A 26,040-nucleotide genomic window follows, 5' to 3' on the forward strand; every position below is an offset into this window, starting at 1 on the left:
GTGGTGGTGTGTAATATAATGGGTTCCTGCTGTGGTGGTGGTGGTGGTGGTGGTGTAATATGATGTGTTCCTGCTGTGGTGGTGGTGGTGTGTAATATAATGGGTTCCTGCTGTGGTGGTGGTGTGTAATATAATGGGTTCCTGCTGTGGTGGTGGTGGTGTAATATGATGGGTTCCTGCTGTGGTGGTGGTGGTGTGTAATATAATGGGTTCCTGCTGTGGTGGTGGTGGTGGTGGTGTAATATGATGGGTTCCTGCTGTGGTGGTGGTGTAATATAATGGGTTCCTGCTGTGGTGGTGGTGTAATATAATGGGTTCCTGCTGTGGTGGTGGTGTAATATAATGGGTTCCTGCTGTGGTGGTGGTGGTGTAATATAATGGGTTCCTTCTGTGGTGGTGGTGTAATATAATGGGTTCCTGCTGTGGTGGTGGTGGTGTAATATAATGGGTTCCTGCTGTGGTGGTGGTGGTGTAATATAATGGGTTCCTGCTGCTGTGGTGGTGGTGGTGGTGTGTAATATAATGGGTTCCTGCTGCTGTGGTGGTGGTGGTGGTGTAATATAATGGGTTCCTGTGGTGGTGTAATATAATGGGTTCCTGCTGTGGTGGTGTAATATAATGGGTTCCTGCTGTGGTGGTGGTGGTGGTGTAATATAATGGGTTCCTGCTGTGGTGGTGGTGTAATATAATGGGTTCCTGCTGTGGTGGTGGTGTAATATAATGGGTTCCTGCTGTGGTGGTGGTGTAATATAATGGGTTCCTGCTGTGGTGGTGGTGGTGGTGGTGGTGTAATATAATGGGTTCCTGCTGTGGTGGTGGTGGTGTGTAATATAATGGGTTCCTGCTGTGGTGGTGGTGGTGGTGTGTAATATAATGGGTTCCTGCTGTGGTGGTGGTGGTGTGTAATATAATGGGTTCCTGCTGTGGTGGTGTGTAATATAATGGGTTCCTGCTGTGGTGGTGTGTAATATAATGGGTTCCTGCTGTGGTGGTGGTGGTGGTGTGTAATATAATGGGTTCCTGCTGTGGTGGTGGTGTAATATAATGGGTTCCTGCTGTGGTGGTGGTGTAATATAATGGGTTCCTGCTGTGGTGATGGTGTAATATAATGGGTTCCTGCTGTGGTGATGGTGTAATATAATGGGTTCCTGCTGTGGTGGTGGTGGTGGTGTGTAATATAATGGGTTCCTGCTGTGGTGGTGGTGGTGGTGTAATATAATGGGTTCCTGCTGTGGTGGTGTAATATAATGGGTTCCTGCTGTGGTGGTGGTGTAATATAATGGGTTCCTGCTGTGGTGGTGGTGTAATATAATGGGTTCCTGCTGTGGTGGTGGTGGTGTAATATAATGGGTTCCTGCTGTGGTGGTGGTGGTGTAATATAATGGGTTCCTGCTGTGGTGGTGGTGGTGTGTAATATAATGGGTTCCTGCTGTGGTGGTGGTGGTGTAATATAATGGGTTCCTGCTGTGGTGGTGGTGTAATATAATGGGTTCCTGCTGTGGTGGTGGTGGTGGTGTAATATAATGGGTTCCTGCTGTGGTGGTGGTGGTGTGTAATATAATGGGTTCCTGCTGTGGTGGTGGTGGTGTAATATAATGGGTTCCTGCTGTGGTGGTGGTGGTGTAATATAATGGGTTCCTGCTGTGGTGGTGGTGTGTAATATAATGGGTTCCTGCTGTGGTGGTGGTGTGTAATATAATGGGTTCCTGCTGTGGTGGTGGTGTGTAATATAATGGGTTCCTGCTGTGGTGGTGGTGTAATATAATGGGTTCCTGCTGTGGTGGTGGTGTAATATAATGGGTTCCTGCTGTGGTGGTGGTGTAATATAATGGGTTCCTGCTGTGGTGGTGGTGTAATATAATGGGTTCCTGCTGTGGTGGTGGTGTAATATAATGGGTTCCTGCTGTGGTGGTGGTGTAATATAATGGGTTCCTGCTGTGGTGGTGGTGTAATATAATGGGTTCCTGCTGTGGTGGTGGTGTAATATAATGGGTTCCTGCTGTGGTGGTGGTGTAATATAATGGGTTCCTGCTGTGGTGGTGGTGTAATATAATGGGTTCCTGCTGTGGTGGTGGTGTAATGTAATGGGTTCCTGCTGTGGTGGTGGTGTAATATAATGGGTTCCTGCTGTGGTGGTGGTGTAATATAATGGGTTCCTGCTGTGGTGGTGGTGTAATATAATGGGTTCCTGCTGTGGTGGTGGTGTAATATAATGGGTTCCTGCTGTGGTGGTGGTGTAATATAATGGGTTCCTGCTGTGGTGGTGGTGTAATATAATGGGTTCCTGCTGTGGTGGTGGTGTAATATAATGGGTTCCTGCTGTGGTGGTGGTGGTGGTGTAATATAATGGGTTCCTGCTGTGGTGGTGGTGGTGTAATATAATGGGTTCCTGCTGTGGTGGTGGGTAACATAATGGGTTTCTGCTGTGGTGGTGGTGTAATATAATGGGTTCCTGCTGTGGTGGTGGTGTAATATAATGGGTTCCTGCTGTGGTGGTGGTGGTGGTGTAATATAATGGGTTCCTGCTGTGGTGGTGGTGGTGTAATATAATGGGTTCCTGCTGTGGTGGTGGTGGTGTGTAACATAATGGGTTTCTGCTGTGGTGGTGGTGGTGTAATATAATGGGTTCCTGCTGTGGTGGTGGTGTAATATAATGGGTTCCTACTGTGGTGGTGGTGGTGTGTAATATAATGGGTTCCTGCTGTGGTGGTGGTGGTGTAATATAATGGGTTCCTGCTGTGGTGGTGGTGGTGTAATATAATGGGTTCCTGCTGTGGTGGTGGTGGTGGTGTGTAATATAATGGGTTCCTGCTGTGGTGGTGGTGTGTAATATAATGGGTTCCTGCTGTGGTGGTGGTGGTGGTATAATATGATGGGTTCCTGCTGTGGTGGTGGTGGTGTGTAATATAATGGGTTCCTGCTGTGGTGGTGGTGGTGGTGGTGTAATATGATGGGTTCCTGCTGTGGTGGTGGTGTAATATAATGGGTTCCTGCTGTGGTGGTGGTGTAATATAATGGGTTCCTGCTGTGGTGGTGGTGTAATATAATGGGTTCCTGCTGTGGTGGTGGTGTAATATAATGGGTTCCTGCTGTGGTGGTGGTGTAATATAATGGGTTCCTGCAGTGGTGGTGGTGTGTAATATAATGGGTTCCTGCTGTGGTGGTGTAATATAATGGGTTCCTGCTGTGGTGGTGGTGGTGGTGTAATATAATGGGTTCCTGCTGTGGTGGTGGTGGTGGTGTAATATAATTGGTTCCTGCTGTGGTGGTGGTGGTGTAATATAATGGGTTCCTGCTGTGGTGGTGGTGGCGGTGTAATATAATGGGTTCCTGCTGTGGTGGTGGTGGCGGTGTAATATAATGGGTTCCTGCTGTGGTGGTGGTGGCGGTGTAATATAATGGGTTCCTGCTGTGGTGGTGGTGGTGGTGGTGTAATATAATGGGTTCCTGCTGTGGTGGTGGTGGTGTGTAATATAATGGGTTCCTGCTGTGGTGGTGGTGGTGTGTAATATAATGGGTTCCTGCTGTGGTGGTGGTGGTGGTGGTGTGTAATATAATGGGTTCCTGCTGTGGTGGTGGTGTAATATAATGGGTTCCTGCTGTGGTGGTGGTGTAATATAATGGGTTCCTGCTGTGGTGGTGGTGTAATATAATGGGTTCCTGCTGTGGTGGTGGTGTAATATAATGGGTTCCTGCTGTGGTGGTGGTGTAATATAATGGGTTCCTGCTGTGGTGATGGTGTAATATAATGGGTTCCTGCTGTGGTGATGGTGTAATATAATGGGTTCCTGCTGTGGTGGTGGTGGTGGTGGTGTAATATAATGGGTTCCTGCTGTGGTGGTGGTGTAATATAATGGGTTCCTGCTGTGGTGGTGGTGTAATATAATGGGTTCCTGCTGTGGTGGTGGTGTAATATAATGGGTTCCTGCTGTGGTGGTGGTGTAATATAATGGGTTCCTGCTGTGGTGGTGGTGTAATATAATGGGTTCCTGCTGTGGTGGTGGTGGTGTGTAATATAATGGGTTCCTGCTGTGGTGGTGGTGGTGTGTAATATAATGGGTTCCTGCTGTGGTGGTGGTGTAATATAATGGGTTCCTGCTGTGGTGGTGGTGTAATATAATGGGTTCCTGCTGTGGTGGTGGTGGTGTGTAATATAATGGGTTCCTGCTGTGGTGGTGGTGGTGTAATATAATGGGTTCCTGCTGTGGTGGTGGTGTAATATAATGGGTTCCTGCTGTGGTGGTGGTGTAATATAATGGGTTCCTGCTGTGGTGGTGGTGGTGTAATATAATGGGTTCCTGCTGTGGTGGTGGTGGTGTAATATAATGGGTTCCTGCGTGGTGGTGGTGGGTGGTGGTGGTGGTGTAATATGATGTGTTCCTGCTGTGGTGGTGGTGGTGTGTAATATAATGGGTTCCTGCTGTGGTGGTGGTGTGTAATATAATGGGTTCCTGCTGTGGTGGTGGTGTAATATAATGGGTTCCTGCTGTGGTGGTGGTGGTGGTGTAATATAATGGGTTCCTGCTGTGGTGGTGGTGGTGGTGTAATATAATGGGTTCCTGCTGTGGTGGTGGTGTGTAATATAATGGGTTCCTGCTGTGGTGGTGGTGTGTAATATAATGGGTTCCTGTGGTGGTGTAATATAATGGGTTCCTGTGGTGGTGTAATATAATGGGTTCCTGTGGTGGTGTAATATAATGGTTTCCTGCTGTGGTGGTGTGTAATATAATGGGTTCCTGCTGTGGTGGTGTAATATAATGGGTTCCTGTGGTGGTGGTGTGTAATATAATGGGTTCCTGTGGTGGTGGTGTGTAATATAATGGGTTCCTGTGGTGGTGGTGTGTAAAATAATGGGTTCCTGCTGTGGTTGTGTAATATAATGGGTTCCTGCTGTGGTGGTGTAATATTATGGGTTCCTGCTGTGGTGGTGGTGTAAAATAATGGGTTCCTGCAGTGGTGGTGGTGTGTAATATAATGGGTTCCTGCTGTGGTGGTGTAATATAATGGGTTCCTGCTGTGGTGGTGTAATATAATGGGTTCCTGCTGTGGTGGTGGTGGGTAATATAATGGGTTCCTGCTGTGGTGGGTAATATAATGGGTTCCTGCTGTGGTGGTGTAATATAATGGGTTCCTGCTGTGGTGGTGGTGGTGGTGTAATATAATGGGTTCCTGCTGTGGTGGTGGTGGTGGTGTAATATAATGGGTTCCTGCTGTGGTGGTGGTGGTGGTGTAATATAATGGGTTCCTGCTGTGGTGGTGGTGTAATATAATGGGTTCCTGCTGTGGTGGTGGTGGTGGTGTGTAATATAATGGGTTCCTGCTGTGGTGGTGGTGTAATATAATGGGTTCCTGCTGTGGTGGTGGTGTAATATAATGGGTTCCTGCTGTGGTGGTGGTGTAATATAATGGGTTCCTGCTGTGGTGGTGGTGTAATATAATGGGTTCCTGCTGTGGTGGTGGTGGTGGTGTAATATAATGGGTTCCTGCTGTGGTGGTGGTGGTGGTGTAATATAATGGGTTCCTGCTGTGGTGGTGGTGGTGGTGTAATATAATGGGTTCCTGCTGTGGTGGTGGTGGTGGTGTAATATAATGGGTTCCTGCTGTGGTGGTGGTGGTGGTGTAATATAATGGGTTCCTGCTGTGGTGGTGGTGGTGGTGTAATATAATGGGTTCCTGCTGTGGTGGTGGTGGTGGTGTAATATAATGGGTTCCTGCTGTGGTGGTGGTGGTGGTGTAATATAATGGGTTCCTGCTGTGGTGGTGGTGGTGTGTAATATAATGGGTTCCTGCTGTGGTGGTGGTGGTGTAATATAATGGGTTCCTGCTGTGGTGGTGGTGTAATATAATGGGTTCCTGCTGTGGTGGTGGTGGTGTAATATAATGGGTTCCTGCTGTGGTGGTGGTGGTGGTGTGTAATATAATGGGTTCCTGCTGTGGTGGTGGTGGTGGTGGTGGTGTAATATGATGTGTTCCTGCTGTGGTGGTGGTGGTGTGTAATATAATGGGTTCCTGCTGTGGTGGTGGTGTGTAATATAATGGGTTCCTGCTGTGGTGGTGGTGGTGTAATATGATGGGTTCCTGCTGTGGTGGTGGTGGTGTGTAATATAATGCGTTCCTGCTGTGGTGGTGGTGGTGTAATATGATGGGTTCCTGCTGTGGTGGTGGTGTAATATAATGGGTTCCTGCTGTGGTGGTGGTGTAATATAATGGGTTCCTGCTGTGGTGGTGGTGTAATATAATGGGTTCCTGCTGTGGTGGTGGTGGTGTAATATAATGGGTTCCTTCTGTGGTGGTGGTGTAATATAATGGGTTCCTGCTGTGGTGGTGGTGGTGTATTATAATGGGTTCCTGCTGTGGTGGTGGTGGTGTAATATAATAGGTTCCTGCTGCTGTGGTGGTGGTGGTGGTGTGTAATATAATGGGTTCCTGCTGCTGTGGTGGTGGTGGTGGTGTAATATAATGGGTTCCTGTGGTGGTGTAATATAATGGGTTCCTGCTGTGGTGGTGTAATATAATGGGTTCCTGCTGTGGTGGTGGTGGTGGTGTGTAATATAATGGGTTCCTGCTGTGGTGGTGGTGTAATATAATGGGTTCCTGCTGTGGTGGTGGTGTAATATAATGGGTTCCTGCTGTGGTGGTGGTGTAATATAATGGGTTCCTGCTGTGGTGGTGGTGTAATATAATGGGTTCCTGCTGTGGTGGTGGTGTAATATAATGGGTTCCTGCTGTGGTGATGGTGTAATATAATGGGTTCCTGCTGTGGTGATGGTGTAATATAATGGGTTCCTGCTGTGGTGGTGGTGTAATATAATGGGTTCCTGCTGTGGTGGTGGTGTAATATAATGGGTTCCTGCTGTGGTGGTGGTGTAATATAATGGGTTCCTGCTGTGGTGGTGGTGTAATATAATGGGTTCCTGCTGTGGTGGTGGTGTAATATAATGGGTTCCTGCTGTGGTGGTGGTGTAATATAATGGGTTCCTGCTGTGGTGGTGGTGGTGTGTAATATAATGGGTTCCTGCTGTGGTGGTGGTGGTGTGTAATATAATGGGTTCCTGCTGTGGTGGTGGTGGTGTAATATAATGGGTTCCTGCTGTGGTGGTGGTGTAATATAATGGGTTCCTACTGTGGTGGTGGTGGTGTGTAATATAATGGGTTCCTGCTGTGGTGGTGGTGGTGTGTAATATAATGGGTTCCTGCTGTGGTGGTGGTGGTGTAATATAATGGGTTCCTGCTGTGGTGGTGGTGTAATATAATGGGTTCCTGCTGTGGTGGTGGTGGTGTAATATAATGGGTTCCTGCTGTGGTGGTGGTGGTGTAATATAATGGGTTCCTGCTGTGGTGGTGGTGGTGGTGGTGGTGTAATATGATGTGTTCCTGCTGTGGTGGTGGTGGTGTGTAATATAATGGGTTCCTGCTGTGGTGGTGGTGTGTAATATAATGGGTTCCTGCTGTGGTGGTGGTGTAATATAATGGGTTCCTGCTGTGGTGGTGGTGGTGGTGTAATATAATGGGTTCCTGCTGTGGTGGTGGTGGTGGTGTAATATAATGGGTTCCTGCTGTGGTGGTGGTGTGTAATATAATGGGTTCCTGTGGTGGTGGTGTGTAATATAATGGGTTCCTGTGGTGGTGTAATATAATGGGTTCCTGTGGTGGTGTAATATAATGGGTTCCTGTGGTGGTGTAATATAATGGTTTCCTGCTGTGGTGGTGTGTAATATAATGGGTTCCTGCTGTGGTGGTGTAATATAATGGGTTCCTGTGGTGGTGGTGTGTAATATAATGGGTTCCTGTGGTGGTGGTGTGTAATATAATGGGTTCCTGTGGTGGTGGTGTGTAAAATAATGGGTTCCTGCTGTGGTGGTGTAATATAATGGGTTCCTGCTGTGGTGGTGTAATATTATGGGTTCCTGCTGTGGTGGTGGTGTAAAATAATGGGTTCCTGCAGTGGTGGTGGTGTGTAATATAATGGGTTCCTGCTGTGGTGGTGTAATATAATGGGTTCCTGCTGTGGTGGTGTAATATAATGGGTTCCTGCTGTGGTGGTGGTGGTGTAATATAATGGGTTCCTGCTGTGGTGGTGTAATATAATGGGTTCCTGCTGTGGTGGTGTAATATAATGGGTTCCTGCTGTGGTGGTGGTGGTGGTGTAATATAATGGGTTCCTGCTGTGGTGGTGGTGGTGGTGTAATATAATGGGTTCCTGCTGTGGTGGTGGTGTAATATAATGGGTTCCTGCTGTGGTGGTGGTGGTGGTGTGTAATATAATGGGTTCCTGCTGTGGTGGTGGTGTAATATAATGGGTTCCTGCTGTGGTGGTGGTGTAATATAATGGGTTCCTGCTGTGGTGGTGGTGTAATATAATGGGTTCCTGCTGTGGTGGTGGTGGTGGTGTAATATAATGGGTTCCTGCTGTGGTGGTGGTGGTGGTGTAATATAATGGGTTCCTGCTGTGGTGGTGGTGGTGGTGTAATATAATGGGTTCCTGCTGTGGTGGTGGTGGTGGTGTAATATAATGGGTTCCTGCTGTGGTGGTGGTGGTGGTGTAATATAATGGGTTCCTGCTGTGGTGGTGGTGGTGGTGTAATATAATGGGTTCCTGCTGTGGTGGTGGTGGTGGTGTAATATAATGGGTTCCTGCTGTGGTGGTGGTGGTGGTGTAATATAATGGGTTCCTGCTGTGGTGGTGGTGGTGTGTAATATAATGGGTTCCTGCTGTGGTGGTGGTGGTGTAATATAATGGGTTCCTGCTGTGGTGGTGGTGTAATATAATGGGTTCCTGCTGTGGTGGTGGTGGTGTAATATAATGGGTTCCTGCTGTGGTGGTGGTGGTGGTGTGTAATATAATGGGTTCCTGCTGTGGTGGTGGTGGTGGTGGTGGTGTAATATGATGTGTTCCTGCTGTGGTGGTGGTGGTGTGTAATATAATGGGTTCCTGCTGTGGTGGTGGTGTGTAATATAATGGGTTCCTGCTGTGGTGGTGGTGTGTAATATAATGGGTTCCTGCTGTGGTGGTGGTGGTGTAATATGATGGGTTCCTGCTGTGGTGGTGGTGGTGTGTAATATAATGCGTTCCTGCTGTGGTGGTGGTGGTGTAATATGATGGGTTCCTGCTGTGGTGGTGGTGTAATATAATGGGTTCCTGCTGTGGTGGTGGTGTAATATAATGGGTTCCTGCTGTGGTGGTGGTGTAATATAATGGGTTCCTGCTGTGGTGGTGGTGGTGTAATATAATGGGTTCCTTCTGTGGTGGTGGTGTAATATAATGGGTTCCTGCTGTGGTGGTGGTGGTGTATTATAATGGGTTCCTGCTGTGGTGGTGGTGGTGTAATATAATAGGTTCCTGCTGCTGTGGTGGTGGTGGTGGTGTGTAATATAATGGGTTCCTGCTGCTGTGGTGGTGGTGGTGGTGTAATATAATGGGTTCCTGTGGTGGTGTAATATAATGGGTTCCTGCTGTGGTGGTGTAATATAATGGGTTCCTGCTGTGGTGGTGGTGGTGGTGTAATATAATGGGTTCCTGCTGTGGTGGTGGTGGTGGTGTAATATAATGGGTTCCTGCTGTGGTGGTGGTGTAATATAATGGGTTCCTGCTGTGGTGGTGGTGTAATATAATGGGTTCCTGCTGTGGTGGTGGTGGTGGTGTAATATAATGGGTTCCTGCTGTGGTGGTGGTGGTGTGTAATATAATGGGTTCCTGCTGTGGTGGTGGTGGTGGTGTGTAATATAATGGGTTCCTGCTGTGGTGGTGGTGGTGTGTAATATAATGGGTTCCTGCTGTGGTGGTGGTGGTGTGTAATATAATGGGTTCCTGCTGTGGTGGTGTGTAATATAATGGGTTCCTGCTGTGGTGGTGGTGGTGTGTAATATAATGGGTTCCTGCTGTGGTGGTGGTGTAATATAATGGGTTCCTGCTGTGGTGATGGTGTAATATAATGGGTTCCTGCTGTGGTGATGGTGTAATATAATGGGTTCCTGCTGTGGTGATGGTGTAATATAATGGGTTCCTGCTGTGGTGGTGGTGGTGGTGTGTAATATAATGGGTTCCTGCTGTGGTGGTGGTGGTGGTGTAATATAATGGGTTCCTGCTGTGGTGGTGGTGTAATATAATGGGTTCCTGCTGTGGTGGTGGTGTAATATAATGGGTTCCTGCTGTGGTGGTGGTGGTGTAATATAATGGGTTCCTGCTGTGGTGGTGGTGTAATATAATGGGTTCCTGCTGTGGTGGTGGTGGTGGTGTAATATAATGGGTTCCTGCTGTGGTGGTGGTGGTGTGTAATATAATGGGTTCCTGCTGTGGTGGTGGTGGTGTAATATAATGGGTTCCTGCTGTGGTGGTGGTGGTGTAATATAATGGGTTCCTGCTGTGGTGGTGGTGTGTAATATAATGGGTTCCTGCTGTGGTGGTGGTGTAATATAATGGGTTCCTGCTGTGGTGGTGGTGTAATATAATGGGTTCCTGCTGTGGTGGTGGTGTAATATAATGGGTTCCTGCTGTGGTGGTGGTGTAATATAATGGGTTCCTGCTGTGGTGGTGGTGTAATATAATGGGTTCCTGCTGTGGTGGTGGTGTAATATAATGGGTTCCTGCTGTGGTGGTGGTGTAATATAATGGGTTCCTGCTGTGGTGGTGGTGTAATATAATGGGTTCCTGCTGTGGTGGTGGTGTAATATAATGGGTTCCTGCTGTGGTGGTGGTGTAATATAATGGGTTCCTGCTGTGGTGGTGGTGTAATATAATGGGTTCCTGCTGTGGTGGTGGTGTAATATAATGGGTTCCTGCTGTGGTGGTGGTGGTGGTGTAATATAATGGGTTCCTGCTGTGGTGGTGGTGGTGGTGTAATATAATGGGTTCCTGCTGTGGTGGTGGGTAACATAATGGGTTTCTGCTGTGGTGGTGGTGTAATATAATGGGTTCCTGCTGTGGTGGTGGTGTAATATAATGGGTTCCTGCTGTGGTGGTGGTGGTGGTGTAATATAATGGGTTCCTGCTGTGGTGGTGGTGGTGGTGTAATATAATGGGTTCCTGCTGTGGTGGTGGTGGTGTGTAACATAATGGGTTTCTGCTGTGGTGGTGGTGGTGTAATATAATGGGTTCCTGCTGTGGTGGTGGTGTAATATAATGGGTTCCTACTGTGGTGGTGGTGGTGTGTAATATAATGGGTTCCTGCTGTGGTGGTGGTGGTGTAATATAATGGGTTCCTGCTGTGGTGGTGGTGTGTAATATAATGGGTTCCTGCTGTGGTGGTGGTGGTGGTATAATATGATGGGTTCCTGCTGTGGTGGTGGTGGTGTGTAATATAATGGGTTCCTGCTGTGGTGGTGGTGGTGTAATATGATGGGTTCCTGCTGTGGTGGTGGTGTAATATAATGGGTTCCTGCTGTGGTGGTGGTGTAATATAATGGGTTCCTGCTGTGGTGGTGGTGGTGGTGTGTAATATAATGGGTTCCTGCTGTGGTGGTGGTGTGTAATATAATGGGTTCCTGCTGTGGTGGTGGTGGTGGTATAATATGATGGGTTCCTGCTGTGGTGGTGGTGGTGGTGGTGTAATATGATGGGTTCCTGCTGTGGTGGTGGTGTAATATAATGGGTTCCTGCTGTGGTGGTGGTGTAATATAATGGGTTCCTGCTGTGGTGGTGGTGTAATATAATGGGTTCCTGCTGTGGTGGTGGTGTAATATAATGGGTTCCTGCTGTGGTGGTGGTGGTGGTGTAATATAATGGGTTCCTGCTGTGGTGGTGGTGTAATATAATGGGTTCCTGCAGTGGTGGTGGTGTGTAATATAATGGGTTCCTGCTGTGGTGGTGTAATATAATGGGTTCCTGCTGTGGTGGTGGTGGTGGTGTAATATAATGGGTTCCTGCTGTGGTGGTGGTGGCGGTGTAATATAATGGGTTCCTGCTGTGGTGGTGGTGGCGGTGTAATATAATGGGTTCCTGCTGTGGTGGTGGTGGCGGTGTAATATAATGGGTTCCTGCTGTGGTGGTGGTGGCGGTGTAATATAATGGGTTCCTGCTGTGGTGGTGGTGGCGGTGTAATATAATGGGTTCCTGCTGTGGTGGTGGTGGTGGTGGTGGTGTAATATAATGGGTTCCTGCTGTGGTGGTGGTGGTGTGTAATATAATGGGTTCCTGCTGTGGTGGTGGTGGTGTGTAATATAATGGGTTCCTGCTGTGGTGGTGGTGGTGGTGTGTAATATAATGGGTTCCTGCTGTGGTGGTGGTGTAATATAATGGGTTCCTGCTGTGGTGGTGGTGTAATATAATGGGTTCCTGCTGTGGTGGTGGTGTAATATAATGGGTTCCTGCTGTGGTGGTGGTGTAATATAATGGGTTCCTGCTGTGGTGGTGGTGTAATATAATGGGTTCCTGCTGTGGTGATGGTGTAATATAATGGGTTCCTGCTGTGGTGATGGTGTAATATAATGGGTTCCTGCTGTGGTGGTGGTGGTGGTGTGTAATATAATGGGTTCCTGCTGTGGTGGTGGTGGTGGTGTAATATAATGGGTTCCTGCTGTGGTGGTGGTGTAATATAATGGGTTCCTGCTGTGGTGGTGGTGTAATATAATGGGTTCCTGCTGTGGTGGTGGTGTAATATAATGGGTTCCTGCTGTGGTGGTGGTGGTGTGTAATATAATGGGTTCCTGCTGTGGTGGTGGTGGTGTAATATAATGGGTTCCTGCTGTGGTGGTGGTGTAATATAATGGGTTCCTACTGTGGTGGTGGTGGTGTGTAATATAATGGGTTCCTGCTGTGGTGGTGGTGTAATATAATGGGTTCCTGCTGTGGTGGTGGTGTAATATAATGGGTTCCTGCTGTGGTGGTGGTGTAATATAATGGGTTCCTGCTGTGGTGGTGGTGTAATATAATGGGTTCCTGCTGTGGTGGTGGTGTAATATAATGGGTTCCTGCTGTGGTGGTGGTGTAATATAATGGGTTCCTGCTGTGGTGGTGGTGTAATATAATGGGTTCCTGCTGTGGTGGTGGTGTAATATAATGGGTTCCTGCTGTGGTGGTGGTGTAATATAATGGGTTCCTGCTGTGGTGGTGGTGTAATATAATGGGTTCCTGCTGTGGTGGTGGTGTAATATAATGGGTTCCTGCTGTGGTGGTGGTGTAATATAAGGGTTCCTGCTGTGGTGGTGGTGGTGGTGTAATATAATGGGTTCCTGCTGTGGTGGTGGTGGTGTAATATAATGGGTTCCTGCTGTGGTGGTGGTGGTGGTGTAATATAATGGGTTCCTGCTGTGGTGGTGGTGGTGTGTAATATAATGGGTTCCTGCTGTGGTGGTGGTGGTGTGTAACATAATGGGTTTCTGCTGTGGTGGTGGTGGTGTAATATAATGGGTTCCTGCTGTGGTGGTGGTGTAATATAATGGGTTCCTACTGTGGTGGTGGTGGTGTGTAATATAATGGGTTCCTGCTGTGGTGGTGGTGGTGTAATATAATGGGTTCCTGCTGTGGTGGTGTTGTGTAATATAATGGGTTCCTGCTGTGGTGGTGGTGGTGGTGTGTAATATAATGGGTTCCTGCTGTGGTGGTGGTGTGTAATATAATGGGTTCCTGCTGTGGTGGTGGTGGTGGTGGTGGTATAATATGATGGGTTCCTGCTGTGGTGGTGGTGGTGTGTAATATAATGGGTTCCTGCTGTGGTGGTGGTGTAATATAATGGGTTCCTGCTGTGGTGGTGGTGTAATATAATGGGTTCCTGCTGTGGTGGTGGTGGTGTAATATAATGGGTTCCTGCTGTGGTGGTGGTGTAATATAATGGGTTCCTGCTGTGGTGGTGGTGGTGTAATATAATGGGTTCCTGCTGTGGTGGTGGTGGTGTAATATAATGGGTTCCTGCTGTGGTGGTGGTGGTGTAATATAATGGGTTCCTGCTGTGGTGGTGGTGTAATATAATGGGTTCCTGCTGTGGTGGTGGTGGTGTAATATAATGGGTTCCTGCTGCTGTGGTGGTGGTGGTGGTGGTGTGTAATATAATGGGTTCCTGTGGTGGTGTAATATAATGGGTTCCTGTGGTGGTGTAATATAATGGGTTCCTGTGGTGGTTTTGTAATATAATGGGTTCCTGCTGTGGTGGTGGTGGTGGTGTAATATAATGGGTTCCTGCTGTGGTGGTGGTGTAATATAATGGGTTCCTGCAGTGGTGGTGGTGTAATATAATGGGTTCCTGCTGTGGTGGTGGTGGTGTAATATAATGGGTTCCTGCTGTGGTGGTGGTGGTGTAATATAATGGGTTCCTGCTGTGGTGGTGGTGGTGTAATATAATGGGTTCCTGCTGTGGTGGTGGTGGTGTAATATAATGGGTTCCTGCTGTGTTGGTGGTGTAATATAATGGGTTCCTGCTGTGGTGGTGGTGGTGGTGTAATATAATGGGTTCCTGCTGTGGTGGTGGTGTAATATAATGGGTTCCTGCTGTGGTGGTGGTGGTGTGTAATATGATGGAGAGGAGGGAAGAGGAGAGCTGGAAAGAGAGGACAGAGAGGGAGAGAAGGACAGAGGAGGAGATGGAGTGTGTTGAGGGTAACTGAAGCTGGTATGACAGTTTGTTTCACTGTGTGAAATGGACAGGAGTGTTACACCAATTAACTGGCTAACAAAACCCCTCTTATTTCTCAACACTGAGTTGCTTATTTCAAGAAGTGTAGAAAGTAGAGCTTTCTTCAGCCAGCCAGATCCACAGTCTCTCTACTCCTCTCTCTCTCCCTTCCTCCCTTTCCTCTCTCTTCATAGCCTGGAGGCAGCTGGCCCTTATTTATCCCCCAACCCCCCGAGACTCTTCCCTTTCCCCGCTTATCTCTCACTGTTCTGGGCCTCAGTCGGGGTGAGGGCTGGGGGGGGGGCAGAGGGGCTGGATAGACTATGTGCCATCATGTCATCCATGTGTAGAGGAACACAGAGATCCACAGGGCTGGTGGTAATCAGAGCCTATAGCATGTCATCCAGGGGTAGAGGAACACAGAGATCCACAGGGCTGGTGGTAATCAGAGCCTATAGCATGTCATCCAGGGGTAGAGGAACACAGAGATCCACAGGGCTGGTGGTAATCAGAGCCTATAGCATGTCATCCAGGGGTAGAGGAACACAGAGATCCACAGGGCTGGTGGTAATCAGAGCCTATAGCATGTCATCCAGGGGTAGAGGAACAGAGATCCACAGGGCTGGTGGTAATCAGAGCCTATAGCATGTCATCCAGGGGTAGAGGAACACAGAGATCCACAGGGCTGGTGGTAATCAGAGCCTATAGCATGTCATCCAGAGGTAGAGGAACACAGAGATCCACAGGGCTGGTGGTAATCAGAGCCTATAGCATGTCATCCAGGGGTAGAGGAACACAGAGATCCACAGGGCTGGTGGTAATCAGAGCCTATAGCATGTCATCCAGGGGTAGAGGAACACAGATCCACAGGGCTGGTGGTAATCAGAGCCTATAGCATGTCATCCAGGGGTAGAGGAACACAGAGATCCACAGGGCTGGTGGTAATCAGAGCCTATAGCATGTCATCCAGGGGTAGAGGAACACAGAGATCCACAGGGCTGGTGGTAATCAGAGCCTATAGCATGTCATCCAGGGGTAGAGGAACAGAGATCCACAGGGCTGGTGGTAATCAGAGCCTATAGCATGTCATCCAGGGGTAGAGGAACACAGAGATCCACAGGGCTGGTGGTAATCAGAGCCTATAGCATGTCATCCAGGGGTAGAGGAACACAGATCCACAGGGCTGGTGGTAATCAGAGCCTATAGCATGTCATCCAGGGGTAGAGGAACACAGAGATCCACAGGGCTGGTGGTAATCAGAGCCTATAGCATGTCATCCAGGGGTAGAGGAACACAGAGATCCACAGGGCTGGTGGTAATCAGAGCCTATAGCATGTCATCCAGGGGTAGAGGAACACAGAGATCCACAGGGCTGGTGGTAATCAGAGCCTATAGCATGTCATCCAGGGGTAGAGGAACACAGAGATCCACAGGGCTGGTGGTAATCAGAGCCTATAGCATGTCATCCAGGGGTAGAGGAACACAGAGATCCACAGGGCTGGTGGTAATCAGAGCCTATAGCATGTCATCCAGGGGTAGAGGAACACAGAGATCCACAGGGCTGGTGGTAATCAGAGCCTATAGCATGTCATCCAGGGGTAGAGGAACACAGAGATCCACAGGGCTGGTGGTAATCAGAGCCTATAGCATGTCATCCAGGGGTAGAGGAACACAGAGATCCACAGGGCTGGTGGTAATCAGAGCCTATAGCATGTCATCCAGGGGTAGAGGAACACAGAGATCCACAGGGCTGGTGGTAATCAGAGCCTATAGCATGTCATCCAGGGGTAGAGGAACACAGAGATCCACAGGGCTGGTGGTAATCAGAGCCTATAGCATGTCATCCAGGAGTAGAGGAACACAGAGATCCACAGGGCTGGTGGTAATCAGAGCCTATAGCATGTCATCCAGGGGTAGAGGAACACAGAGATCCACAGGGCTGGTGGTAATCAGAGCCTATAGCATGTCATCCAGGGGTAGAGGAACACAGAGATCCACAGGGCTGGTGGTAATCAGAGCCTATAGCATGTCATGCTATCAGTGAGGAGAGGGAGGGGAACTCCAAAGTCAGTCTAGTAAAAACACCACGTGTCCAAACATTGAACACTTTGTACACAAACACACTAAAACTGCATCAATGTTTTGTAAATATTGGCCACTGCTCAAAGTAAAAAAACTACTTAACTTCTATGCTAACGTCCCACCTGCGGGACACAGCCAGTGAAATATCAGGGCGGCAAATTCAAAACAACAAAATGTCATCATTCAAATTCCTCAAACATACATCTATTTTACACCATTTTAAAGATACACCTCTCCTTAATCCAACCACATTGTCCGATTTTAAAAAGGCTTTACGGCGAAAGCATAAAGTTAGATTATGTTAGGACAGGTACAACACAAGAAAAACCACACAGCCATTTTCCAAGCAGGAGAGGGGTCACAAAAACCAGAAATACAGCTAAAATTAAGCACTAACCTTTGACGATCTTCATCAGATGACACTCCCAGGACTCAATGTTACACAATACATGTATGTTTTGTTCGATAAAGTTCATATTGATATCCAAAAACCCCATTTTACATTGGCACGTGATGTTCAGAAAATATTTTGCCTCCGATACTGCCGGTGGATCAGCACAACAATTTACAAAAATACTCATCATAAACGTTGATAAAATATTAAACTGTTATTCAAAGAATTATAGATTAACATCTCCTTAATGCAACCGCTGTGACAGATTTCAAAAAAGCTTCACGGGGAAAGCACACTTTGCAATAATCTGAGTACAGCGCTCAGAAAAAGACATCAAGCAATACAGGTACCCGCCATTTTGGAGTCATCTAAAATCATACATTGCATTAGAAATATTCACTTACCTTTGACGATCTTCATCAGAAGGCACTTCCAGGAGTCCCAGGTCCACAATAAATGTTGTTTTGTTCGATAAAGTCCATAATTTATGTCCAAATACCTCCTTGTTGTTTGCGCGTTCAGTAAGCTACTTCAAATGTAGGAAGCGCGCCGAACATTTCACGACAAAAAGTTATATTTACGTTTGTTGAAACATGTCAAACGTTGTAAAACATCAATCTTTAGGGCCTTTTTAACGTAAAACTTTAGTAATATTCCAACCGGACGATTCCAATGTCTTGAAAAACGTTATGGAACACAGCTACCCCTCACGTGAAGGCGCGTAATTGAGGCCATGTCATTCTCTTGGTCATCAGACTCCAGGAGGTCTTGTTCGCTCTCTGTTGACTGCAAAAGCCTGAAACACGTTCTAAAGACTGTTGACATCTAGTGGAAGCCTTAGGAAGTGCAAATTGAACCCTAAGTCAATTTAGGCCCAGTCTTGAAAAACTACAATCCACTTCCTGGTTGGATTTTCTCTCAGGTTTTGGCCTGCCATATGAGTTCTGTTATACTCACAGACACCATTCAAACAGTTTTAGAAACTTCAGAGTGTTTTCTATCCAAATCTACTAATAATATGCATATCCTACGTTCTGAGCCCGAGTAGTAGGCAGTTTAATTTGGGCACCTCATTCATCCAAACTACTCAATACTGCCCCCAGGCCCAGAAAGGTTCACTAGGTTATGGTCAAAGATTAGCATGATAGATTGTTAACTTTGCTAAACTTCTTCAATTGGATAATATGAATACAATCAGAGTGAATTCCGTACTCAGATGCAGCTGAAACATGTACAACATAAAGCCAAGTAAACCTTCAGTTTACATGAACTTTGGCCTCCCTCTAACAGCATGTGACAACACCAACAGAAAGAGGATGAAACATGTTCCTGTCTGGTATGGTCAGGAGATAAACCCCCTGGTGGTGACTATAGACCTCTGGTCTGGTCAGGAGGACAGAGACTAAGTTCATCTCTTTCTTGGCAGGTTTTACAGAGCAGGGCTGTGTTGTTCAACTGCACAGAACTTGGAGGTGGGGGGCTGGGGACAAGCATGTGGTATTGATCAGTCCAGCCCAAGAACAAAACACTGAAGTGTACAGTACACACCTGTTGAAACACACCATAGCTATGTACCAACACAGATCCCAGACCTGGTGTAAAACCTTGGAGCATAGCTATGTACCAACACAGATCCCAGACCTGGTGTAAAACCTTGGAGCATAGCTATGTACCAACACAGATCCCAGACCTGGTGTAAAACCTTGGAGCATAGCTGTGTACCAACACAGATCCCAGACCTGGTGTAAAACCTTGGAGCATAGCTATGTACCAACACAGATCCCAGACCTGGTGTAAAACCTTGGAGCATAGCTATGTACCAACACAGATCCCAGACCTGGTGTAAAACCTTGGAGCATAGCTATGTACCAACACAGATCCCAGACCTGGTGTAAAACCTTGGAGCATAGCTGTGTACCAACACAGATCCCAGACCTGGTGTAAAACCTTGGAGCATAGCTATGTACCAACACAGATCCCAGACCTGGTGTAAAACCTTGGAGCATAGCTATGTACCAACACAGATCCCAGACCTGGTGTAAAACCTTGGAGACCAGAACGCGAGTGCAAAACACCCACCAGCCTCAATGCTTGCACACAAACACATTCCCAACTCTCAAAGTAGGGACACAACAGGTCAGCTTCCCCGGGTGTGAAGAGCTCGGACAACTTTATATAAGTCCTTTAAGTAGATGAACACACCGTTTAGTCATTGTGTAGATTTACAGACTAGGAGTTGGAGCGATGCCAGCTGAGTTCTCTGCTCTCTATTGGTTGGTTGGTGTTCCAGCTGAGTTCTCTGCTCTCTATTGGTTGGTTGGTGTCCCAGCTGAGTTCTCTGCTCTCTATTGGTTGGTTGGTGTCCCAGCTGAGTTCTCTGCTCTCTATTGGTTGGTTGGTGTCCCAGCTGAGTTCTCTGCTCTCTATTGGTTGGTTGGTGTTCCAGCTGAGTTCTCTGCTCTCTATTGGTTGGTTGGTTGGTGTTCCAGCTGAGTTCTCTGCTCTCTATTGGTTGGTTGGTTGGTGTTCCAGCTGAGTTCTCTGCTCTCTATTGGTTGGTTGGTGTTCCAGCTGAGTTCTCTGCTCTCTATTGGTTGGTTGGTGTTCCAGCTGAGTTCTCTGCTCTCTATTGGTTGGTTGGTGTTCCAGCTGAGTTCTCTGCTCTCTATTGGTTGGTTGGTGTTCCAGCTGAGTTCTCTGCTCTCTATTGGTTGGTTGGTGTTCCAGCTGAGTTCTCTGCTCTCTATTGGCTGGTTGGTGTTCAGCTGAGTTGATTGGTTGCCACTAGCCAAAGCCAAACACATGCAGATAGACTGGGCTCTACAGCCAACACTAGGGCTGGGACAACATCCTGACACAGACAAATATTACATCAGCCATTTTCAAGTAAACCTGTCACAAAACCAACAGGTCCAAGTCTTACTCATGACTCAGACCACTTATTCTTGTTTCTCAGGAGAAGGGTGATATACATCGTTCTTAATAATACTTTTTACATAACCTAAAACAGATAGATGATCAATGCCTTTATTTTATTTAACTAGGCAAGTCAGTTAAGAACAAATTCTTATTTACAATGACGGCCTACACCGGCCAAACCCGGACGACGCTGAGCCAATTGTGCGCCGCCCTATGGGACTCCCAATCACGGCCGGATGTGATGCAGCCTGGATTTGAACCAGGTACTGCAGTGATGCCTCTTGCACTGAGATGCAGTGTCTTAGACAGCTGCGCCACTCGGGGGGGGCTATACCAAAAGGCCAGCCAGCCCATACCAAATAATACAAACTGCTTGTCAATAAGCAGCCTAGTTGGCCCTAATTCACTGGCTGGTTTTAGCCAGCCCTCATCTAATCCAGTTACAATCTGGTTCAGTGATACAGCTTCCACCTAGTGTAAGCCAATGGGATCATCACGGGGAACATGCGTTCTAGCTTGTCTTAATCCAGTTCCTGGACAGTGCTTGGGCTTCCCACAACACATACAGAGAGGACTCAAAATAATATCAAATGCATTTTTTGGGGGGGGTTGACCAGTATAGTACATTTCTGCACAGCTGCAATGTTGGGTGCACCCTATATAGTGCACTACTTTTGACCAGAGCCATTAAAAGTGGTGCACTAAATAGGGTGTCCTTTGGGATGCAACCGTTGAGAACGTTTCACCCTGTTGAACTACATCCCAGTTCTCCAATCACAGGCCAAACACTGACCTCATCCTCACGTCTTGTTGCCCATGACAACACACACACACACACACACACACACACACACACACACACACACACACACACACACACACACCGGGTCTTTACAGGACCAGGAACACAGAACAAAACACAGCACGCTACCGAGACCCTTAAGAGATTCCAGCTGTGTTCAAAACCATGATTACCTCAACACACACACACAGTCAGAGACATACACACTCACCATGACACACACACACACACACACACACACACACACCATGACACACACACACGGGGGATAGAACATGATTACACCATTGTATGAAGTGAACCAGAGTGAGCAGCCTTCCATCCATCTACACATGAAAGCAAACAGCTACAGGGGTTGTAGGAGAGAAAACAAGCATTGAACAGGATACTTATTAGCTTAGTCCCAAATGGCACCCTTTCCCCTAAATAGTGCACTGCGTATGACCATACAGGGGGCCATTTGGGACTCAACCAATGGCGATGGAGCAGGTAGTTGTGTCTGAACAGGGCATTAAGAGCAGCTGGCTGTAACAATAACTCTCTGGCTCCAAGGACATCTCTGTTCTGCCCTTCTCTGTGTCTGCAAATGGCCCCCTATTCCCTATGTAGGCCCTGGTCAAAAGTAGTCCACTATGTAGGGAACATAGTTAAATTTGTGACTTGGCCTGTCTCACATTGATGAGAGGAAGCCACTCTAGAGAAACACCCCTGGTCTTTAATAAGGGCGTAGGCAGGCTGGCAGCTCACACACACAGAAGTTATGTACAACCTGTGGTGACGTGAGCGATCTCTTTATTGCATGTTTGTACAGTACTGCCCTGTTGGTAGATTAGCTGCTCTCACAGCAACAGCTGTACGTGTGGAGAAGTCGGCCTAGATGCTGCTTACAATGTGTTGCTGACAGATGTGTTTTTTTGGTGGAGGTCTGAATTTCACTCCCTCTTGTGTAGCGTTGTAAAATTCTGTTAATTTCCCCAAAATTGCCTTATTCCATCATCAGCTTCCAGGAATCTTCCAACTAGATTCAGAACGCTTGACCTGAGTTCTGACGTTCTCAACCTTCACCTGAGTTCTGACGTTCTCAACCTTCACCTGAGTTCTGACGTTCTCAACCTTCACCTGAGTTCTGGCGTTCTCAACCTTCACCTGAGTTCTGGCGTTCTCAACCTTCACCTGAGTTCTGGCGTTCTCAACCTTCACCTGAGTTCTGGCGTTCTCAACCTTCACCTGAGTTCTGGCGTTCTCAACCTTCACCTGAGTTCTGGCGTTCTCAACCTTCACCTGAGTTCTGGCGTTCTCAACTTGAAAAAGAAATCAAATAGTTTTACTCTTGGGCCCCCTATTCCCTATGTAGTGCACTATTATTGAACAGGGCCCATAGAGCTGTGGTCAAAGGTAGTGGACAATATTTGGAATAGTGTGAAATGTGGATTTGGGAAGCACCCTGTGTCAGGACACAGTCACTGACACCCACACACCAGTGTTATCAGTGTCCTGCGTCGCTCTGCAACAGCTCACATTACGGCTGTATTATCTAACTAGGTAATGGTGGTAACCTACACAAGACACCAGCAGTCCTGACAGACACACTGGAGACGACAGTCAGAGTCTCCAGCAGAACAACACAACCTGGGTCTTGTTCAGTTGGCACCAAGGACGAAGCGTTAGAATATTAGGCGAAACTAGGAGGTTCTATCTGTAGCTGTCCAATAACAAATGCTTGCTTTGTGCCCTAACGAACACAACCCCAAACCTGAACACAGAGGACAGCCACTCTGAGACTGTTCTTTTTCTCCACAATTTCGTGGTATCCGATTGGTAGTTACAGTCTTGTCTCATCGCTGCAACTCCCGTACGGACTCAGGAGAGGCGAAGGTCGAGAGCCATGCGTCCTCCGAAACACAACCCAACCAAGCTGCACTGCTTCTTGACACAATGCCTGCTTAACCCGGAACACAGCCGCACCAATGTGTAGGAGGAAACACTGTACACCTGGTGACCGTGTCAGCATGCACTGCGCCCAGCCCACCACAGGAGTCGCTGGTGCGCGATGGGACAAGGACATCCCTGCCGGCCAAACCCTTCCCTAAGCAGGACAACACTGGGCCAATTGTGCGCCGCCCCATGGGTCTCCCGGTCACGGCCGGCTGCAACAGAGCCTGGACTCGAATCAGGATCTCTAGTGGCACAGCTAGCACTGTGATGCAGTGTCTTAGACCACCGCACCACTCGAGAGGCCAGACACTGTTCTGTTCCAACTCCAACCTGAACACAGAGGGAAAGCATTAGTAGACAACTCAAACAGCAGCAAGTCTAGTTTGTCTCAAAGACAGTGGTGGTCTGTATATATTCCCAGCCAGCCCAACACCCCACCAGAGACAGAGGACCACACCAGACAAAGACCTCCAGCATACACTAGTCTAGGACAACACCAGGACAATAGAGTCCCTGCTCCTCCAACACTGGTTCCAGGACAATAGAGTCCCTGCTCCTCCAACACTGGTTCCAGGACAATAGAGTCCCTGCTCCTCCAACACTGGTTCCAGGACAATAGAGTCCCTTCTCCTCCAACACTGGTTCCAGGACAACAGGGGGCAAGGTCGGCTGTCAATCATGACAAACTACAGACAGATTTCGAAATCGACCCCTAGCCTCCGACACGGCTGGCTGACCCCTAGCCTCCTACACCGCTGGCTGACCCCTAGCCTCCTACACCGCTGGCTGACCCCTAGCCTCCTACACCGCTGGCTGACCCCTAGCCTCCTACACCGCTGGCTGACCCCTAGCCTCCTACACCGCTGGCTGACCCCTAGCCTCCTACACGGCTGGCTGACCCCTAGCCTCCTACACGGCTGGCTGACCCCTAGCCTCCTACACGGCTGGCTGACCCCTAGCCTCCTACACGGCTGGCTGACCCCTAGCCTCCTACACGGCTGGCTGACCCCTAGCCTTCTACACGGCTGGCTGACCCCTAGCCTCCTACACATTAGTGCTTCATGTAGCCTGGGGCAGAAAGAATTGGATTGGCCCTGAAGCCTGTCAGTGGGCAAGGTGGTGGAGTCATTAATATATAGCTAATTATCCAGTCCTTTCAGCGCAACAAGATGTGGCTAGGAGGCGTATTCAGTAGTGCACACCGTAGCAAAATGTTTTGCATAGAAAATGTTTATTATTGAACAATAATGTTGTCCTTTTTAATCTAGTTTGGTTTGTGGTGTTGTTAAAACCAGAGTAACAAGTGATCCAACTAGGTCTAGCCAAGTTGTTGTTTGCAAGTAAAACAAATATGAGGTAAGTGAGGGTATGAGCCCTCATCACAACCTACCCTGATGGAAGTTGGACACACACAGACACACACTCACACACACACAGAGGCCTGCATCAGTTTCTGTGTCACAAACATGACCTTGCTGTATCTCACCCCCAATGAATCAGCTGAAGTTGAATGAAGGAAAATAATCAATGAAAAACAGACAAAATACCATCCATCATGTTATCTAGGTTAGGCCACAGACAGTTTGTAATGCCTAACAAGTTGATAAGACATGATCAAATAACATGCATGGACCCCTATCCACCCGGTTCTGAGGCCAGCTTGATCTCAGCTGAGAGCCTAAAGGGATGAGCAGCAGCACTTTCATCCATACACTACATACAAACCACCAGAACATGTCATAACATGTCCAATCTGACCACTAGTTGCTACTACAGTCAATAGGGATTGGAGTAGATAGCTAGTACAACAACACTCCAGTGAAAATAGTGTTCCACGCACTTCCATCGCGTTAACGTTATCAAGAGGGACTGATAACAACTGAAATGCATTACACAGTTATATTATAATACGGTGGTGAACATGTACAATATGTCAAGTCAGCCATTGCATCTGGCAGATCGTGAGTTAACAGTCAAATTGGACATTTAGAGACACTATATTCAGCTTTGGTACTTAGCTTATTGTTACAGACAGACCGCTTCCTGGTTGACTTCTGCACAACCAAACGTATGTCTGTAGCTTGACAAAAGCTCGACAACATTGGACTCAAAACCTTTCCAGCTGGCTTAGCTAGTGTTTATGATCACCCAAGGAAGGTGGTTATATCACCAACAAGAACAATTGACGTGTGTAGTATCTCACAGATATACTCTGACAAATAAATCTGCGCATTGAAGTGATAGCTACATTCAAACGGGACAATTTGTTCTAACGTTAGCTAGAATCAGCTGGCTAAAACGAAAACTCAACAGCTGACGTTTGATCGAGTCTACCGTTGAAGAGTTAGCCAGCTAGCAAATGCCATGTAAGCTTGCTATAAAAAAATGCTAAAATAACAGATGAGAAAATAAATACTATTAACTGTTTTATATTAGAAACTTACCCAAATAAATATCTCCAAACGATCCACTTCCAATTTTTCTGCCCAGTCTGTATCGGTTTCCCACTCTCAATTCCATGATTGAGAATGTATAGCTAGCAAGCTAGCTCAAAATCCACAAAAAATGTTTCAGGCAAAAGTCCAAGAAAGTTTCAGTCCAAATATTTTTTTTAAGACAAAATTATTTCCAGAAACGGTTTATTTTTCTCTCTCTTTCTGCTTCCCGTAGTCTCTCTCTATCTATCTATCCGGATATAGTAACACTGTCCCTAGCTACAATCCAACAAACTATCTTTCACCTCTCGTTTTAAAACAATCCTAATGTCATAAAATCATAATATTGGGTTTGTTTTGAAGGTTAACGTGTGTAGTTTATGCTCTTGCTATTTTCGATATCATCCCAACTTGCTTTTCCGAAGATGAAGATGGATTTTGAAGACGTTGCCCTTGTATTTTGCTATGTTCTTTCACCACTGTCTCTGCGTCTGTCTTTTTCCATAATATGCGACTTCTCGCCGTTCAGCAATCTGTCGTACGTCGGTGTCGTCACTTCCCTTAGCAACGGCTGGCCATGGCAAATATCTGGCATGGGGGAGGGGAGCTGGGGCTGGGAAGGGCTTGCCTTGACACAATAACAACAAAAAACAGGGTTGAATCAATTTCCTTTGTCCAGCATGACATGTATCTAACTGTCATGTTCACAGCGTGTTTGTTGCTTTTAATAACCTCTACAACAAGCTTTTATGTTGAGATGAAATTATTGCACAGTATATTGAGACACACATCAATCTACAGTTATTTTTATTTATTTAATTAATTGACATTGTGTAATAGTAGGCCTACATAGGAAATAAGATAAATATATAATTTAAAACATAAAATCTCAATCTCACCTCTTTGTAAACATTAAAAAGGACATATTGA

At 47.2% G+C, this 26,040-nt stretch overlaps 1 protein-coding gene across 3 annotated transcripts in view; it reads right to left on the bottom strand.

Moving 5' to 3' along the window:
• LOC106595407 (casein kinase I) overlaps positions 1-25,644 on the bottom strand; it is a 102,037-nt gene extending 76,393 nt beyond the window's left edge. For 2 of the 3 annotated variants that reach the window (XR_014392594.1, XM_045719611.2), the window contains exon 1: positions 25,120-25,642. Coding sequence is in view for 2 of the 3 variants with exons in the window: in XM_045719611.2 (XP_045575567.1) it covers positions 25,120-25,195 (76 nt within the window). In the remaining variant the exon portion in view is untranslated. Of the gene's footprint in view, positions 1-25,119 lie in introns of all 3 variants that reach the window. The other variant, XM_045719612.2, reaches the window with a different exon arrangement.
• Between the last annotated feature and the right edge of the window lie 396 nt (positions 25,645-26,040).

This window comes from Salmo salar, chromosome 06 (genome assembly GCF_965601325.2).
Source record: "Salmo salar chromosome 06, fSalSal1, whole genome shotgun sequence".
NCBI lineage: Eukaryota > Metazoa > Chordata > Actinopteri > Salmoniformes > Salmonidae > Salmo > Salmo salar.